Genomic DNA, 21,150 nt, shown 5'->3' with positions numbered 1-21,150 from the left:
GACTGAATGCAGAGCTGACTGGCTTTCAGAGCTTCTCATGGCTTTATCTGATGTTCACACATGAGCAGAACTGAATCACCCAAAAACACAGCTCACAGATAAGCGCTCAGATGGACATGAGGAGAAAGGAAATGCCTCTCAGCATTCAGAGTTGCCTCATGGGAAACTAAGTAATGTTTAGCCTTGTAATTGCAATGCCTACGTTACGGTGGCTTAATAACAGATCGTTTATAATGTTTTAGTAATATTTGACTTCTTGTCCTTTTATGTTGCAGGCTTCATTTACACAGGAGATGTTTTGCACAGAATGCTGACAGCCACACAGTATATTGCCCCCCTCATGGCAAACTTCGACCCCAGTCTGTCCCGAAACTCAACAGTCATTTATTTTGACAATGGTATGATTCATGGCCTGTTGATTTTCTAGTGTCCCTGCACAAAGGGAGGCACTACTCTCTTACACACACACACTCACACACACACACACACACACACACACACACACACACAAGCAACTAGCAGAGAGGTAATCAATAAATCATCTCTCTCTGTGCCAAAAGAAATAAATCTGCCAAAGTATTAAGTTATGGGAATAATTTCAGGGCTTAATCAAAACAGATCGATGAAATTGCAGAACTTAATGAAATGTGCTTGACATAACATCAGGACATAATATACCAATCAGGGAGCAATATTTGTTAGTAAAATAATTGGGGTAGGGTGGTCGTACTAGAGCATTCTGACACTTAGAGTCCAGTGGAGTGACGTGAACAGCAGAATTCCATGCACCTTTAAAGCCTTGCCATATTTTATCTAAAGAATACCAAAAAAAAACATGTAAATGTCAGCACAGCCTCTCTCCTCACTCATACACTTCAGGCAGCACAGACACTGTGAGAGATTCACTGTATACAGTAGTAGGTACATCATGCACACTCTCAATCATTATCAATTATATTCTGAGCCCTGTTCCTGCCAATATTGTACAGCTACAGCTCCATTCTGTTTAGGGGAAATTTCTATCACATCAGCTGCGATGGTGCAACTTATAGTTTTACGGTCAACGTTAACAGTCTGTCTTTGTCCATGCACAATTTGCATTATTGTTGATTACACTTCTGTTTATGGCACAAAGCTGTCTAACGACTTGATCATAGTCTGATGTTCACTGTGGAGTAATAGATATCATACTGAGTTAGGTTTAATATACTTTCAGGCACTACATTTATTGCTGCATTGGTGTGTGTGTGTGTGTGTGTGTGTGTCTCAGGCACAGCCCTGGTGGTTCAGTGGGATCACGTTCACCTGCAGGACTCATATAATCTGGGCAGCTTCACATTTCAGGCCACACTACACAGTGATGGCAGAATTATCTTCGCCTATAAGGAGGTCAGATGTTCTTCTTCATTTACTCTCTCTTGTTTTTTTTTTTTGTTTTTTTTTTTGTCTTTAATAGCAAATCACTTATCATCTCTCATTTACAGTATATTGCTAGTTTATTCCTTTGCCTTTTGGGGTTAACCCCTCTGTCTCTCTCTTTCTCTTTCTCTCTCTCTCTCTCTCTCTCTCTCTCTCTCTCTCTGTGCTATTTCTCTATTCTCTCATTTTGGCTGTGTGAAATGCAAATTTCTCTCAGCAATAACTGGTAAAGCAATAAAGCCTCTGCTCTTACTTCTTGTTATTACATGACATGTGCCATGATTGAAAATTCAATTTCTCTGTTGATTAACAGGGCTTCTGTAAATATAGCAGCATCACCCCATCTGTTCAGTCTTCCAATCGGTTTCCCGTGTGCCTGTAGGATCTCTCTCCAGACCAGACACCATACCTTTATTAGATGTGAAAGCAGGGGCTGAATCATTTTTCATCCAAAGGATAAAAAAATATCGAAAGAATGAGTTTCTGGCAGAGCAGCTGCCAGACTATTAAATTAGAATTAAATAGAAGTAAGAAAGACAGATTTATCCGGAACACATTAAATATGAATTACTCCTGCCATGTTGTATATCATGACAGTTGTTTAGGATTTTTTTAGCACACTTTGAAATTTTCTCTCATGCATTGTCTTTAAGAGCCACTGAATATTTAAGAAATGTGTGGTCTTTAAAATATACTTATTACCAGATAAACTAAGCACATTATTTATAACTGATGATTTCTTCCGATTCGAGGATTTTTTCGCCCTCTGGGCTCGGCACCCACAGCTCTATAGGAAATCAAAAATGAATCTGACATTGAAACAAATGATAATGTCAAGGATGAGCAAATAATACATTTATTACCTTCCTATCTGCACTAATAGAAGCTGAAATGCTCTGCCCAGTCCCATGGTTTGCTTGTCCAGAAACCTGATTAACTAGGCACAAAACGTGACAGCTATCATAATGTCATTTATTTGTTTATTCATCATTTTCATCATTATGACTAAAACCTTCACACTGATTTATTTTGTCTGTTACAATAAAACATCAATACTAAATATATTGAAAATAAACCAAAAATATTATAAATAAACCACAGAACTAAGCTAAAGTTTATGTCACACACACACACACACACATACATATATATATCACAAAATCACATTCTAAATTTCACTATCATTTAGGAATCTGCATGTAGGTAAGCTTTTGGATCCACGTCCTCACTGTTTTTTTGCATAGCAAACATTGTTCAAAAGTTGCACAAATATTATTATATTTTTCTATTTCCAATATTTCTACCTTTCCTAATTATATAGTTCAGTTCTGTATTTCTTCCTATTCTATTCTTTTTTTTTTTTTTTTACTTTTATGACACAGGCAGTTTGAAAAAAAGCATTTCACTACATATTAAATAAATGGTTATATGGTTTAATCTCAATTTGTATTTAAAAGTATGACTTTATTTATGCTTTTTTGGTTGTTGTTCTGGTCTCAGGTTCCTATTCAGATTGCTCAGATCAGCTCTGTTAATCATCCAGTGAAGGTGGGCCTATCTGATGCCTTTGTAGTGGTTAACAGGATCCAACATATTCCCAGTAAGTCAAACAGCAGTTATAGCAGCACATTTATCACCCATTAAACACCCATCACTCTCAGCCTCTGTAAAGTAGTGCATTCTTTTAGAGCGTCTTCTTTTAGGACAACACAAACCGTGTACAGCCAAGCAAATTTTTGGTGATACTGTATGTAATTTCTGGTTATTTCAGAACCGTAACGAATGTCAGCATTGACTTTTTCCCTCAGTAGTAGTGCTTATTTATTCTTTTTAATGCTTATAAGCTGAGCAGTAAATGATTTTTAGCCCAAATTTTTTACTTACAGTAAATGCAACTAGAAACTGAGAAGAAAATGACAAAATATTTAAGAATATGCAGTTGAACACGATCATGCTCACAGTTTTCTTTAGTAAAACATACACAAGTATCTGTGGCTGAGCCTAAAATTTCATTCTACACTATAAAACAGTAATAATTATTAGTTCAGTGAGAGTAGGTTTAATGGAATTAGAGGCTTTTTGTTCTGGTGTGATTATACAGTGTAGGTGCTATTACTTATAAGCAAATAAAAAATTGAGTCCGCAGTTAGATTTCTTCCTTTAGTAACTACATAACTTTTACTCTTTGACTTTGTAATTTAGAACTAAATAAGAGCATTTACTGAATAAGATGCTTCAGTATTAATAAACTTAAAAAATTTGAAACGCCTTGTGATGCTGAAAAAAAACAAGTGTTATACTTTTACATAATCGTGATTAAAAATGTCATTTAATTAAACAAGTATTAATTGTACTTAATTCCCTTTAAGAACAAAATGTGTGCAGTGATTTTTTAATTACATGCAATAAGGGTTCACTTACAGATTTACACATTCATTGAATGGAAGTAACCAGCTATCTAAAATACAGAACATTACACACACAGTAGATTTTCTGTTTTCTCTTTCACTAGATGTTTGCTGATATTTTGTGGTATGATGGTTAAACTTAAATACTAAAGATCACCTGATGACTTAATTCCATTGGCGGTTTTGGTTGTGTCCATGTTCAGCATTACATTTCTTTGCCATGTCCCACTCTAAAGAAGTGTTTAATGGTTATTATTACAAATATTACAAATAGTCAAGATTAGTCAAGGGATTGCTGTTATGTTTCATTTTTTTGGAAAAACCTATAAACTTCAACTCAGTGTCCAAAACGTGTTGTGATCATTGAAGTTAAAGAGAAGAAATCTTTCCATATAACTCAATGAAACTGTCATGTTTTACAGTGTGTGAATAAAGTGCGTAAATTATTCTGAATGCCAACCATCCAAAATTCACACCTATAATGGGTTAAATACAGAGGCCCATTGTTAAATTGTGCAGTCTAAACCTGCAATTATGACAATAAATGAGATATATGTTTGAGTTTCTTTGAAAAACTTAATAAACATCAAGCTTTAACTTTGTGTTTTATATAAATGTAATGTTTTGAATGTATGTGATGAAGTCTGATAGCATTAGAGATCAGAGAGAACTTAACCGATAGACACAAGAGATAAATGTTGTTTAATTGTGAATGAAAACTGGAATAAATATTTGTTGTGTATGAGATTGCATGAGAAAACTGGCTGAACATGTACGAAAACTGGCTGAACACGAGGGACAGTGTTAATTTTTCCAAATGAAACTGCCATAATACTGTAGATTATGGTTTATAGATTACATACAGCTAGACAGACAGACAGGCAGACAAGACACAGACAGGAAGACAGACGAGACACAGACAGGCAGGCAGACGAGACACAGGCAGACGAGACACAGACAGGCAGACAGACACAGACAGGCAGGCAGACGAGACACAGACAGGCAGGCAGACACAGACAGGCAGACAGACACAGGCAGACGAGACACAGACAGGCAGGCAGACACAGACAGGCAGACAGACACAGGCAGACAGGCAGGCAGACGAGACACAGACAAGCAGACAAGACACAGACAGGCAGACAGACAAGCAGACAAGACACAGACAAGCAGACAAGACACAGACAGATAGATAGGCAGGCAGGCAGGCAGATAGACAGAAAGGCAGACAAAAGAATGGATGGATGGATGTTTATATATATATATGACCTTGATTAGGGGGGGAAATGCACAGCTCAGCCTCCCACAGCTCGTCAGCAGCTCTGCTGGCTTTGTTTACATTCCCACAAACCTTTCATTTGTCATCATTTTTAAATAAACATGTGGCTTATGCACTCAGAAACTTAGACATGACTTTACGAAGTCAAGACACTCCACACTGCTGCTCTATTACTGTTATTAGTATTTATTTACATTGGCATTTAAAACAGAACCTTAAACCATGCTTATGTAGCAATTCTGAGATCTTAAGTGAAGTATGCAGACAAAATTTCGCTGCATCAGCTCTACAGTTTTGATACTTGTCACGCTGCTAACCAATACAACATGCTGCTCGCTTTAACGCTTGGCCATTATGCATCTGAAACTATAAAGTGATATCGGAAAGAATGCAGTACTATTAAAAAGGACTAGGAAAATATGCTGTGCAGTCAGGCAGTACCATATGCTGTCTCAGGGGAACTGCTCAGCAAAATAGCAAACTGTAATAGTGCTGAGCTAAGCTTTTCTCTGCGAGGAGATCTGACTCTTATGCAAAACATACAGTAAGGGATATTGTTTGTTCCGCGACAAGAAGTGCATGCAGAGTGCGGATCGTTTCACGCCATCGTAAACAGTTGATGAAAGTTTATTGAGATCATTGCACGCGATTATTTAAACCTCTTGCTCATGTTTTATCATCAGCATGGATGAGCAGCATGTGGTCGCATAACGTTATGGTTGGCAAAGGCACAGCAGCGACATTGGACACAGGGTTGTGTAGCATAGCCAGCCATTAACACTTCATTGTTTCTCATTAAAATGTCATCTGGCATTTGTAATGGCCTGCCATAACAATGTAGCTAAGAAAGCTGGGAAGCTTTGTTGAGACAGACTTGTGTGAGACGTGTGTGTGAGAAGCATGCATTAAGACTTAAGTTCAATGCATTAAGTTCTGTCCTGTGTGTCTTGGTCCAATCTGCATCATGTAGGTCATTGTAACTATTTCCTGCAACTATTTATCAGCTGTGTGGTGTTTGAAATAATCAAAAGGGATTAGGCATCAATTTATTTCGACAGAGCTTTTAGTAATAGACTGTCACACAAAGCAGCTTTCACACAAAGCAGAAATACGGATATAGAGCTAGCAAGCCAGAGGCGACAGTGCAGGACTAAAAATATAGATCTTTATCATTTAGCCTGCTGTTTCTTCAATAACCAAGGATGGAAATAAAGGCAGCTTAATCTTGATTAATGTTTTTAAATTATTCCAACACAATTAAATAACGTTAAAACCATCTAGTCAGTGCTAGAAGTGTGATTATGTCCGTGTAACAATGACGCTTACCCTACAAAAGCTTACATCATAAAAAACTTTATTAGCCCTACTTAAGAAATTGTTCAGAGGTTTCTATCGATATGCAAATGCAAACTTAGGCTTTTCCATAATACATAAAACTCACAGAAATTAGTCTCTTCTAGCTAGTTAAAGGTTGCTTTTGAAATGTGTATTGAAATACTGTTGAGAAACAATTCCCATGTAATATTTATAAGAATAATTTTAATCGAATTATTATCTAATATAATAACGAATCTGTTGAAGGCTCTGAATGATTACAGCGTAAAACACATCAGCCGTTTTGAGGCATCAACAACTGATTGTATTTTTTACAGAATTATGAATGTCAATTTATATTTAGATACTTAATGAGCAAGCCTGAGGCGAAAGTAGCAAGAATAAACTCCCTGAAATGACTAACAAGATGAAGAAACCTTGAAGAAACTTGAATGGACACCATCCTCATCTGTACGACACCGGATAGTGGGATTATAAATGGTTCCTCTTCTACAAGAGGACAACTCAGCAAATACAGTGTGTTGAAAAGATGTTCAAGATGAGCATATTGTGAATTGGTGTAGAGGGATGAGTACAGGTTGATTTTTAAGATTCAATCATTTTAATTGTCATATGCACAAGCTTTTCTTTATGGATGCTGTAGTGGAAAACATGGGGAAAATAACAAATAAACTAATGACGATTGGCCATGTTTTATATCCTGGATCTTAAGCTCAGTTTCTGTGTGCTGTTCCCAGATTTCTCTTCTTGGCTGACAGGAGTCGAAACCCGATGTGGTTTTCTGCTGTTGTAGCTCGTCCAACTCAAGACTTAATGTGTTGTCCCTGCTGAATGCTTTTCTGATTCAAGATTTGAGATTTTATTGCAATATGTACAGGAATAGGTCAGATGTTCTTATTTCTCCTCTAGTAACTTCTGATATCATTTGGACAGGACATACAGAAAACACAATTAACATGAATTATAAAAAAGTGCAAGAAGGAGAAGAAGAAGAAGAAGAAGAAGAGAACGAAGAAGTGAAAATGTGTATGTGCGCATTCTATACAAGAGCAAGTGTATATGTGAGCAGTAGTGGCCTTTCTGTGTGTGTGTGTGGGGGGGGGGTCATATTTTTAATGGTATTGTGATGTTTGATGTGAACATTAACTGAACCCCTTGACCTATATCTGCCTGATTTTATGCACTGTGCTGCTGTCACGTGATTGGCTGCTTGATGCAGTGATTATAGATGATGCATTATGGTTGCTATCATAGCCTTCTTCCAAAAAGGATTTTCTGAAGAAAGGATTGGGGGATGTTAAAGTCGCTCTAGTCCCTAAGCTGTCTGTCTGCTTAAGGAGAGAAATCCTTTGATGCTGCAGTTTAACTCAGCAGGGACCCGGAACTGAGCTACACTGAAGAGAGCAGCTGACTATAAAGATGTCTGGGGAGGGATGACAAGAGAGGACATGCTACTGTACTTGCTGTCGGAATAGTGTGTGTGTGTGTGTGTATGGGTGTGTGTGTGTATGTGTGTGTGTGTGTTGCCAGCTGTGAAAGGGCAGAATTTGCATCTTCTGGTCTCACCATGTCTGTCTTCTGGCTTGTCACTGTGGCCCAGTCGAGTGAGAAAGAGAAGAGAGAGGGAGAGAGAGGAGAGAGAGATTGATGAAGTGTGTAAGGCAGCAATATAGTGACAGCACCAGGGTGTTGGAATATCTAGAAAGATAGATGCTTTGGTTTGAACTGCTATTACTAATTACAGAATGGAAACTCTTGAAACTGCAAAACACACACACACATATGGGTGCTCACATACACACACACACACATCTGCAGGCAAAATGTCAGCATGGAACACAGGAGGCCTGTGACGCCACACAGACTGGCCAGGTAATTACCCACCGGAAAAGGCTTTTAACCTACAGAACATCCTTCACTGAACAAGCCTTAATTTCCTGCACTAAAACTATCAGCAGGAGATACATGTACACACACACACACACACACACACACAAACACACTAGCATACCTCCCTACACAACAAATGCCATTGTTTTTCAGATTGTTAATTTGACTTTCCACTCACAGCATGTTTGTAATTGTGTAGAACAGAAAACATGATTGAGCCAGTGAACACAGCTCTTATTCACAATGTCAAAAAAGTCTCTAATTAAAAAATATATGCTGTGACGTATTACATTATGGATACATAGATAATAATATATAGGAAAAAAGGCAACATACCTTTACATTTACAGTGTTTTGCAGACACCCTTACCCATTATATATATATTATATACAACTGCACAATTGAGGGTTAAGGGCCTTGCTCAGGGGCCCAACAGTGGCAGCCTGGTGTACCTGGGATCCGATTGGTAGACCAACACCTTAAACACTAGGCTACAGTACCACATCTCCTTCTTTGGCAACCTGACTATAGAGCTATAAATATAACATTGTTTCACATTATTAAATTTCATAATAATTTTGCAGCATATGTAAAAAAAAGGGGAAAAAGTTTGCGATTAGGGTTATATTTGTAAACAGGCTTAGAAATGATACCTTCAGCGTTTCATCACCATGTTATGAAATAAAATCTGATCTTTTTCACTTTGTTTGTTGCTTGTGTGTGTGTGTTTTATTGTGTGGCAATATGTGTGTAAACTGTATAACTTTGTGTAAATTTGTGTGTCTGTGTTTGAATGTGTGACAATATGTGTGTAACCAGTATAACTTTGTATATTTGTGTGTGTGCTCGTGTGTTTGAGTTTGTGTCAGTGTGTGTGTGTGTGTGTGTGTGTGTGTGTGTGTATGAATGTGTGACAGTATGTGTGTAACCTGTATAACATTGTGTAAATTTGTGTGTGTGTATGAATGTGTGGTAGTATGTGTGTAAACTGTATAACTTTGTGTAAATTTGTGTGTGTGTGTATGAATGTGTGGCAGTATGTGTGTAAACTGTATAACTTTGTGTAAATTTGTGTGTCTGTGTGTTTGAATGTGCGACAATATGTTTGTAACCAGTATAACTTTGTGTATATTTGTGTGTGTGCTCGTGTGTGTTTGAGTTTGTGTCAGTGTGTTTGTGTGTGTGTGTTTCAATGTGTGACAGTATGTGTGTAACCTGTATAACATTGTGTAAATGTGTGTGTGTATGAATGTGTGACAGTATGTGTGTAACCTGTATAACATTGTGTAAATTTGTGTGTATGTGTGTGTTTGAATGTGTGACAATACATATGTAACCAGTATAATTTTGTGTATATTTGTGTGTGTGCTTGTGTGTGTTTGAGTTTGTGTCAGTGTGTTTGTGTGTGTGTTTGAATGTGTGACAATACGTGTGTAACCTGTATAACATTGTGTAAATGTGTGTCTGCATGTGTGTTTGTGTCAGTGTGTGTGTCAGTGTGTGTGTTTGAATGTGTGACAATATGTGTGTAACCTGTATAACATTGTGTAAATTTGTGTCTGCATGTGTGTTTGTGTCAGTGTGTGTGTCAGTGTGTGTGTTTGAATGTGTGACAATACGTATGTAACCTGTATAACATTGTGTAAATGTGTGTCTGCATGTGAGTTTGTGTCAGTGTATGTGTCAGTGTGTGTTTGAATGTGTGACAATATGTGTGTAACCTGTATAACATTGTGTAAATTTGTGTGTGCTCGTGTGTTATAAAAGAAAATCGGATCTTTTTCACTTTGTTTGTTTAGTCATTTCTCATGAGATCCGAACAGATCGTGTGAATGTCAGTATGTTCCCACAGCTACGACACATGAATAACCTGGAAATACATCAGTCCAACATTGTAGTTCTAGTAAAATGATATATACAGTATGGTCCAGGGTCTTTGTGTATTTGTTGCAAATGTAATGGAATTAAAAACCTGAAATTAGTCTTTGGACATCATGATCTATTAAAACCTGCTACATAATAAAGCTTTTAAGATGCTCAAGAACTAATTAAAAAGAACGTCCAAGCTGTTAGTAATGAAGAAAGAAAGAAAGAAAGAAAGAAAGAAAGAAAGAAAGAAAGAAAGAAAGAAAAGAAAATGCAAAGCTATTAACAGTTATTCAGGATGACTGCAGTGAAGTGCTGATCTCTTCCTGTGCATGGAGCTTTGTTCTGGATCCATGCTGAGTCTGGAGAGTTTTTCTCTACAGGCAGAAAGGAAAGGAAACACCACTGATCCATGAAAAGTTGCAAGCCAGGAAGTGAACATTATTCTTCCTATTTTTTACATGCAGTTTTTTTTTATATAGAGCTTATTGGGTGGTTGGTTTTATTTTCAGGTTCCTTTGGTTTTGCTTGTGTTTTCTTACTGAGAGTGAAGAGAAAATGAAATTATCATTAAGTCTGTACCCTGCCAATATGCCGCAATTCCACGCATGATTTGACAGATGGGAGCCCACACACATATTACTGCAAGGAATTTAGTGCTGGTGTCGTTAATTGATTTAAATACAGGACGTTGTCTAGCTGCCAGGCACACAGAACATCTGTTTATTAGTTCCTTACTTTTTGTTTCAATCTACATTGTAATGCAATTTGCCTGATCGGTTAAGATGACTGTGTGTGTGTGTGGTGGGGTGTGTGTGTTGGGGTGTGTGACAATGCATGTGTTACCTGTATAATTTTGTGTAAATGTGTAAATTTGTGTGTGTGTGTGCTTGTTTGTGTGTGTGTCTGTGTGTGTGTGTGTGTCTGTGTGTGTTGGGGTGTGTGACAATACATGTGTTACCTGTATAACCTTGTGTAAATGTGTGTGTGTGCTTGTTTGTCCGTGTGTCTGTGTGTGTATGTCTATGTGTGTGTGTGTGTGTGTGTGTGTGTGTGTGTGTGTGTGTGTGTGTGTGTGTGAAAGAGAGAACTTTAAAGTGATTTATTTCACATTCCCCCAAAAAATCCTGTGCACTGATACATTGTTGGAACTGCTATTCATGATTTAAGACTGGTTCTAAAAAAGAAGACTTTTGCATGCAATATAAATCACATTCGTGTAATCCTCTAACATGTCGTGTAATCCTTTATTCTTCATCCTGCTGGATGAAGAATAAAGAAATGGTGCATTTTAAAAGGAGAATAAACAGCAAATGGAAACAATGGCGTGAAATCTGAAAAGCATTTGTCTCTCTTCTAGATGTGTTTAGTCTCATGTGTCACTGACTGTGCGTGTGTGTGTGTGTGTGTGTGTGTGTTTGTGTGTAGATGTTCGGAGGAAGACCATCTACGAGTATCACCGTGTGGAGTTGCTCAAGACCAAAATCACAAACAGCACAGCTGTGGAAATGATGCCACTTCCTAGTAAGATAACACACAATAACACAAAAAAAACAAAAAACAGCTGGATGCTTGTTTTGTCAGTATACAGTAGTAGTCAAATTTATCGTACCGGCCGCTTCTCTGGCAGCATAAAGTCCCATTTTGTCTTTTTAGCAATATTTGGAAGTGAGCAATGAAGCTTAATTGCTGTGAGATGAGAGATTCAGAGCCTACTAGCTGCCTCATTGCGCTTCCTCTATTTCACTTCAGAATTACTTTTAACACAATGAGCTTATTCGACGGCAATAGATGTTAAAGTTAGGATGTTAAAGCTTTTATTTAAAATTTTACTGAGTGGTAAATAAATTTCTTTCTTTTCAAAATGTCTTATTTAGACACTGAGTCACTGTAATTAAGTGTAAGCCACTGAATATATAGTACCAGAACAAATTTACCCAGTAATCTAATGATAAAGACACCCATTGGCCAGAATCTGAAGTTTCACTGGTTTGCATTTGAGAAGCAGTGACTAAAGACCATATTGATAGCTGGATTGATAAAATGTTTGATTCCTAAATTGTTTGATTCCTAAATTGATTCCTAAAATGTGGGTTCAGTCTGATGGCAATGGTGTATTTTTCCTAGGTTTTCACTTTTTATTGTGTTTCTCTTTACCTGTTGATCAGAACAATACTTGTCGATCTCAGGCGTTTGTTACCTCGTGTCTATGTAGCGATTAAGGCTCTCCTCTTAGTGTGTTTATCTTTATGGTATGATTATATAAGCAGTAGTTTATAAAGACGCAGTAGCTTTTACAAGTGTCACACAGTCATCGCGATTCAATTATCCGACAGTCTAACGGTCGCATGATCAAGCCTTCTGGTCAAGACTGATCTTTCTGACATACAGTAGTTGTCAGACTCTGACTAGTTTCTCCTCCACAGCATGTCTCCAGTTTCGAAGCTGTTCTGCCTGCATCGCCTCCGAAATCAACTTCAACTGCAGCTGGTGTCACCGACTCAACAGGTGAGAACAGACAGAGGTATAAAGTAGTACGCTGAGGGGTTGTGGAGTTGGTTTGTATTCGGTTTCACCTCTAGCTTTTTCACCTCATGCTGAGTGTGAAGTGTGGGTTAGAGCATCATTCTTCATCTCAACTGATTCTTTGCCCTTGGCTCTGAAGGAGGAGGGAGAGTAGGAGTCTCCTGTCCTGTTGACTCATGTGTCTTCCTTCACCTTTATGCTCCAGACCTTTTCACACTCACTTCATCACAGGGCTGACATGAGAGCAGGGCAACAGTGAGATAATACAAGCACTCAGTATCAAACAGACTGACTGAGAGACTCTTGTGCTTTTATCCAGTGTGTGTGTGTGTGTGTACTGTATGTGTGTGTGTATATGCGTGTGTACTCCCTTCCTTTTTACTTATGACTCATCTCCTCAGATGTGTTGTCCTCTCTCTTCTTCTTCTTTTTTCTCTCAGTATGTCTCACATATTACTACTTCTTCACATATTATCGATCCCCTGGAATCCCGCTGTTCAGTTTTCTGACTGCCATTGCTGAGGTTTTTCAGGAATATTGAAATATTCTCACACTGATTTCTGTACTGCACAAAATCCACAGCCAGGTGTGTCACAAAAGATTTTTGTTAATCCCTATAAGATGGATTTTATCGTAGGAGAAACATCATTTTAATTTAAATTTATTAGATTATCATGCATGATTTGATGCATTGAAACGTTTCGCCCTTTTTTTTTTTGTTGTTGATTTGAGGAAGATATTAACTGTTTAGCGTTAAACGATTTGTCAAAAAGGTTTATTCAAGAGCGACTAGAATCCCCCACCGACAACCACATCCTCCTCTCTTCCGATATGAGCATTTACACCTCACGTTGCTATACAGGATGATGTTTCACTGTAGTAGATGCACAGCTACTTAAACATTATGAAGACAGCGATAATACAATGGATTGTATATAAAGTTTCTACAAAGCAAAAGTAACTGAAGACATTTCCAACACTGTTTAGCTAAAAATGTGACATGATACAGTGAAGCAGCGAATAACTGGAACGATTATGATTTTTGTTTTGTCACGTCAAGGTGTGCAAGGCACATCTCTAAAATTAGCCACATCTCTAAAGTTTAAAGGATGTAGCTGGTGTGGATCGATATCTATTTATACATCCGTCTATTATCTGAACTGCTTATCCTAAGCAGCGGAGCCTGGAGCTTATTCCAGGTGACTTTGATCACAAGGCGACGGGACACACTGGACATCCTGTTGCTAGTCCATCACACACAACCACACAAGATTACAGACAATTTAGAGAAATCAATCAACCTACAACAAATGTCTTTGGGCTGGAGGATGAAGCCTGGAGAAGGAAACAGCCCCAATTGTAAACTCTATACACAGTGTACTGTAGGAATTGAACCCACAGCCCCAGAGGTGTGAGGCAAGCATGCTACTCACAAAGCCATGGATGGAAATACTTTTCAAAATTGACATGATGCTACATGCGCCACGTGACATGATGCATCTGGTGTGAATCAGCTTGTGAAATGTGCCATGCTGTCTTTTTTATCTTTGGTTTCTGATTCATCCAGAGGAGCATTTTTTTGTTTGCTTGTTTGTTTGTCTTTTTTTTTTCTTTAAAGAAGAGGCATATGGATATTATCAGTGTAGCATCAGATATGAGGGCAGAGAAGCCTAGATTGCACTGGTGCCAAACCACAAATCAGTCACTGCTCCTGATTATTGTGCATCTCTTCAGGCGTATATAATTTGCAGATTCCACAAATTTAAGATAAACCTAAACTAACATGCTGCATGGGACTCTCATAACGAGAAAAATGCTGGTGCATTAAATACTCCATTTTTATTCCACATAGAAAGAAAGTAGATGACCTGCATTGATGGACACAGGAGTGGACAAATGCTGTTGGTTTTGCGCTGTATGATTCATGAGGTGTGGAAAAAAATGAACGTATTCTTGCCTCATTTGTGTATTTGTGATTGTTTTGAATTGGCAGAATGCTCTACGTCTCTATCATGTACATCATTTCTTAAATGTGTTCCCACTTAACCCAGTGTGTGTTAGTCACCTACCGCACACAAAGCACAGTTTCACTCATTTACATTCAGCTGCTGTTCAGCAGGACGATGATTCGCACAGCACGTTAACAATGTAATGAAATACACATCTGAAAAGGAACATTTTCATGTTTGTAGAGCTCTATATCTGTAAGTAAGTTAAAATGGAATTAAATTAAAAATGTAATTAAATTAAATGATGTTTGGGAAAGTAGAATTAGAGATCAGTTTAATCAGTGATTTGTTTAATGCTATTCATTATTTATTATTTTATTTATATCAATATATAATATAATATATAATATATCAATATATATTATTTTCATTATTTATTCATTATTCAGTGATTTGTTTAATGCTATAATGCTATAATCATGCAGCATTTTTTAATTCTGTATTTGGTTCAATGGTATGGGACAAAATAAACGGCTGCGTTTGTTTAGCTGCAGGTCAATAAGTCGGGGGGAAGTCGTGGCCTAATGGTTAGAGAGTCTGACACCTAACCCTAAGGTTGTAGGTTCGAGTCTCGGGCCGGCCACGACTGAGGTTCCCTTGAGCAAGGCACCGAACCACCCCAACTGCTCCCCGGCGCCGCAGCATAAATGGCTGCCCACCTCTCCGGGTGTGTGTTTACGGTGTGTGTGTTCACTGCTGTGTGTGTGCACTTTGGATGAGTTAAATGCAGAGAACGAATTCTGAGGATGGGTCACCGTACTTAGCCGTATGTCACGTCACTTTCACAATACATTGAAGAAGAATTCAAAAACACAGATGTTAATTTAAGGAATTTTTTTTTTCTTTTCAAAGGTTGGACTGTTAACGTAAGCAAGTTTATGTGCCACAATTTTCCGCAAACATCTTAAAGTGCCAGCTTTTTTTATTTTATTACTTAGATGCTCTACTACTTATATAAGTATATTATTCAATACCTAAAACGAATTATTCAGTAACTAATATGAAATGAGTGTAGGAAGATAACCTCTAAAATAACCTCAAGGCTTTTCAGTAAGCTTGAAAACGACAAAACCTTGTTCCCGTCCTGTGTAACACATTACAGAGCTTGTTGCTTCGTGTCAGTGTGTTTAACACAATGTCACTTGTGTTTAACACACACGTACGCACATAACACTTGTGAGCAAGGCCGTTTTACTTTCAATCAAAATTGAATATGTTGACCTTTAATCAGAACAAGTGCTAGCACCACACCAGGTTAGATGTAGCAGATGAGATGCAGTCGTCTTTGTGACATAGGAAACGCTGTGACAGGATGATGACAACAGACCAAGCCTTGGCACAGGCTTTACAAGTCTCTGGAGCTGTACTACTCTTGGCAAGCACCATTGGCAAGCACCATTCTTACGAAATATATTCCATGACTGGTATTTTGAATAAAGTGAACAAATCTAGAATATCTAGATGTATTAAACAACTTCTAACATGTCACTTCTTGTTGGAACTGACCCATTTTTCAAGTGATCAAAAATATTGGAACGTGTCTCACAGATGTTTTTTCTTGCCCAGATGTGTCCAGTTATATCGACTGTGTAAACAATTAATAGTCTGAATCTCTGCTCTTAGTTTGAGACCTGGGCATTATCTGTGAAGAGTGCATTTGTTTTTGAAAAAGATAAACCATTGTTGTTGAAAAGGAGCCATTACACAAGCATTAACATAGCCAGTACTGTTTGGTTTGTTATGAAAAAGAACAAAACCACTGGTGTGCTAAGAAGCAGACATGTAGCGGTTCGGGCCAAGAGAAACGACAACATTGCGAGAGCTGTGAAGAGAAACGCAAAAACAACTGTCATTAATAATACCAACAACCTCCACATGGCAGGGATGAAGGTATGACAATCCAGCATGTGAGGAGCAGAAATATAGAGACCATACTACAACAAATAAACCCTCATCAGCAGTTAGAATCAGAAGTCCAGAATGGTAATCACAAAGAAATACGGAGACGAGCCACAAAATTGCTGAAAACTCTACAAAAGTCACGGAAAGGCCAAAGTGTCGAGAAAGAAAGAATCTGCTCATGAATGAAAACATACAGGTGTAAAACATGGAGGTGGTAGTGTCATGGGTTGTGCTTGCATCGCTGCTTCAGGAACAGACTACTCTTTATAGATGATGTTACTCATGATGGTCAGAGCAGAATGAATTCAGATGTCTACAGAAACGTTCTCCCTGCCAGTTTACACAGAAATGCATCCAATCTAATTGGGTAAGGCAAACACTTAAAACACAGTGACAACTCAACAAAGCACTTCATCGGGGGTAAGTGGAAGTATTAGACTGACAAAGTTAATCACCAGACCTTAAACCGATTGAGCAGCATTTCACCTCCTGAAAAGGAGACTGACAGTAGAAAATCCCAAAACAAACAACAAATGAAAAAAAGCTGATTGAAGCCTGGAAAAGCAACACAGAAGAAGAACGCAACAACGTTGTAATGTCAGTAGATCTTTATCCAGATCTGTTTCCAGAATTTTAAGTACAGCAGTCATAATTGCACCGATGATTAATGTCATTAATACACACGGTCAGATTGGAGCTAAATGCATTTATTTATCATTTATCAGCTCATTCTATCACAATGAACCTAAATAAATATCTAAACATAATACTTTGCAACTTACTAAAAAAAATTTTCCAGTCTAACAGACTCTAGATACTGAGATTTGTACATGCTGATGGCTTTCGGTGCATCCCTTTTCCTCTCAAAGTCGAAATGGATTCCAACACAAAGGAGCCGAGCTGTGTGCATCTGCGTTCATTAACATGCAAACAGCACAATGTGGTGAAATCGCAACTAGGTATTTCTCCACAGAACCGTGCAGGATTGAGAATATCTGAAAGCGGAAGATATGGGAGCAGGCAAGCTGATGCCAGATTCGTACGCCAGCTAGCTCTTCTGTTAGAAACCAGACAGACAGATAGAATCCGTCTCACCTCATTATCACGATTTGGGCTTGTTGTTTACAGGCTGTTCTTTTCTCACTTTTTTTTTTTTTTACATAAACAGGATTTGTGAGGAACAGTGAAAGTTGAACTCCGGGATTATTTTAAGTGAAGCAGTGGCCACACATTTGTTATGCTGTCTGGCTGACATTTCACACTGAACACTCAAACAACTGTCATATTATATAAAAGCAAAACCAGATCCAACCAGGACACACATGTACAAACATCCACCTCCACACACCCAAACTCTTTTACATATAGAGTTGTTTCGGTAACCTTCTGAGGATGAGAGGACTGTCTGGCCTTAGTATATCAGAAGGAAGGAGAAAGAGAGATAGAGACAGAGAGAGAGAGAGAACATGATAAAGGGGAAGAAAAGGACAAAAGAACCTAGGGTGTGTGTGAGGATTGAGGAACGGGCTGCGGCAGAAGGAGGCATCCAAGCATCCTGGCCTAGTACAGCTTCAATCTTAGCATCAGAGTTAAAGACGTACACTTTTACAATTTATTTTCTCTGTCATGTGTCGTTCAGTTTCGTACATGTTGTTCAGGCAGATATTTGTGTCATTCTGTTGAAATCTGGACACAAGGCCAACTGAGAAACTACTCCGGATGTGGCCACTGGGGTGTTCTCTGTGTAGTGTTAAATAGTTTGAGTGACAGCATTTTATTCCACTTCCATCCAGCACTACTATGTGTCCATCATGCTGTTTTTGTACAGTGTGGATAGTGCAGTGAACTGATCTAAATGTGTAATCTGCTTTGTGGTAAAAAAAAAAAAAAAATGGATGTAGCTTGAACTGAAAACTTGAGGATGCTCTTGGATAACCAAGAGCTATGAAACAGCTTCAAGATTATAAGATTAAGTGCTTAAAGCAGGCCCTGTAGGATTTCCAGATTTTTGTGATTATAGAAATTAAGGTCTTTTCCTCTGCCCCAGTGTTCCCAACATCTACCAATTATTTGACCAGGATTAACCAATTACTCAAGAATAATTATTGATTGAATACTTTTTTATCTCATGCTTTTGTTCTCGCTCTGGTTCATACTATAAATTTGTAACATTCTCATTAGGCTGTCAAAGCTCAACCGAGATACCTGAATTAATGTTTTGTTTATTGCCTTACTGAAATATATATGTATATAATATATAATTTTTTGCCTCAGTATAGTTTTTTTAATTATACACACACACACACACACACACACGGCAATAAGTTAGGGCACCCAATTATTCTTTGCTTTGAATTACAAAATATTGTAACTTCAGGCAATTTTTAGCGCTTAACATGTTTACCTCAAAAGCTCCAGGGTCAGGGTTTGATTCCTGCCTCAAGTGTTTGGCATCTCTAAATTGTATGCCGTGTGTCTATGATTTCTCCTTGTGATGGGGTGATAGGTATTTCCCCTGCCTTGTTCCTTCAAGCCCACTTGAATATACTCCCAGTGACCCTGTGTAGGATAAGCACTGTAGGATAAGCACTACAGAATATGGATGTGCTTAGGATTTGGAATTTATTGTGCATAGTGATGGACTTCTGGGATTTAGAGCGGGTTATTTATTGCTGGAAATTCTTTCAAAAAAAAAAAAAAAAAAAGAGAGTTTGAAGCTTCTGTTTGGGAATAATTCACGAGATGTGTCCATGAGGTATGTGGTTTATTCAGGATAAGCCAACAATCATAGCAGTGCTGGGGGTCAAATATATTCGTTATCATAAAGAACGCAAATCATGGGAACTCAAAGCATGAATTAACCAATGCACATTAACCAATCAATGAATGAACATGGGGTATATAAGACAAACAATAATTTGGATGATTGACAGGACAGGCAAGACTTGAATCGAAATGAAAGGGAAATGTCTGTGTAACAATAAACACTTGGATTGAGCAAAACATGAGCATGAAAAGAGGAAACTACACAGCAATTTGTCAGGTTTTTTTTTTTTTTTTTCATCGGTCACTGTAATAATAATAATAATAATAATAATAATAATAATAATAATAATAATAATAATAATCCCCCAGATGTTGGTTATGATGTGATGATATCTTACAGCTATGTGCTGTAAATTGTTAAAGTAAACCGTTGTTGATGTTAATGTTGTTTGTAACAATGTTTCTTCTCATTTCAGATGTTCTAGTGGTTTTGACCGCCATCGACAGGACTGGGTTGACAACAGCTGCCCAGATGAGGTGTGTGTGTGAGTAGTGTGTGTGTGTGTTCACCTGTGTGTGCAACTGGCTTGTTGTGTCTGATAAGAGAAAGTGAAGCCCTGCCCTCAACTTTCTTTCTGTCTGCAGGTCTCTCTCTCTCTCTCTCTCTCTCTCTCTCTCTCTAGTCATTATCATACCACTGCAAATTTATTGAATTCGTTTGACATTTCCTCATCACTTAATTCCTTTGTGTATGCCTAGTGATGAGCACTTCTCTTTCAGACAAAGGACAACACGTGTGACATCATCAACACCACTCAGTTTGAGTCGTCTACCACTGCATCAGTGACCAAGACATCCACAAGGAATAGAGCTGTTACAGAAGCTGATTCCACCCAGTTGACATCACATCCACCCACCAGCATGCCTACAGAAGGTAAGAGAAACTGAACTCTGGGAAAAATGAATTGTACAAATTTAAACAGATGACGATGGATTTCTAATGTGAAATTTCTAATGTGTGAGCTGCTTGTCACACACACACACACATGCACACACACACACAAACACACACACACAGCTGTTTAAATGAAAATCTCTCTCTCTCTCTCTCTCTCTCTCTCTATCTATTTATATATCTATCTGAACCTTGTTCTGCTTATTAATGACAGTTTATACATCTCTAGGTATGAAATTTTACCAGATAAAGTAAAGCCATTGTCAGCATTGGAGAGTGTGGAGCATTTTGGAACTCATTCATTCAATCATCGTCAGTAACAGCTTTGTTCTGGTCAGGGCTGTAGTTTAAATGAGTAATGCACTTTGCTTTCCATTTGAAATGTGACAGACATAATACCCAATTGAATTTTTATCGAATTCTGTCACAATTGATGTGTCCACAAATAGAAAACGCAATTCTTTTTGAAAATTGTCTGGAAAATACTTCCATACAAATTTGCTTTTGGTAATCTGAGGCTAACTGACAGTCAGAGAGGCCACACGTCTTCCATTAGAGATCAGCAAAGCACTAGGGATCAAGAGCGAGACCGTGCCAATAACAGTACATATTAATAGAAAGCGATGTTAGACCGGCTATCGATTCTGTCAATACGGTGTCTGTTTTATCTGAGACCAGCGCCAGGTGAATCTTTCCACCTCTACTGATGATGAGCTAAAGTTACTTTGAAAGCCACTGACAGCTTTGTAGAGTTGGATTCAGTCTGGCTTTATATAGTTTGTAATACTGAGAGCAGT

The 21,150-nt window shown here is 38.0% G+C and overlaps 1 protein-coding gene across 1 annotated transcript in view; it reads left to right on the top strand.

Annotated features, from left to right (window-relative positions):
• Window positions 1–21,150, top strand: part of plxdc2b (plexin domain containing 2b) — a 96,564-nt gene that overhangs the window by 60,713 nt on the left and 14,701 nt on the right. The window contains exons 5-11 of the mRNA XM_060874129.1: window positions 276–398; window positions 1,271–1,389; window positions 2,920–3,019; window positions 11,624–11,719; window positions 12,622–12,703; window positions 19,875–19,935; window positions 20,179–20,332. Of these exons, the coding sequence (XP_060730112.1) occupies window positions 276–398; window positions 1,271–1,389; window positions 2,920–3,019; window positions 11,624–11,719; window positions 12,622–12,703; window positions 19,875–19,935; window positions 20,179–20,332 (735 nt within the window). The remainder of the gene's footprint in view (window positions 1–275; window positions 399–1,270; window positions 1,390–2,919; window positions 3,020–11,623; window positions 11,720–12,621; window positions 12,704–19,874; window positions 19,936–20,178; window positions 20,333–21,150) is intronic.

Source organism: Tachysurus vachellii, chromosome 7 (assembly GCF_030014155.1).
Source record: "Tachysurus vachellii isolate PV-2020 chromosome 7, HZAU_Pvac_v1, whole genome shotgun sequence".
Classification (NCBI taxonomy): domain Eukaryota; kingdom Metazoa; phylum Chordata; class Actinopteri; order Siluriformes; family Bagridae; genus Tachysurus; species Tachysurus vachellii.
This window is presented reverse-complemented; position numbering and strand designations above follow the sequence as displayed.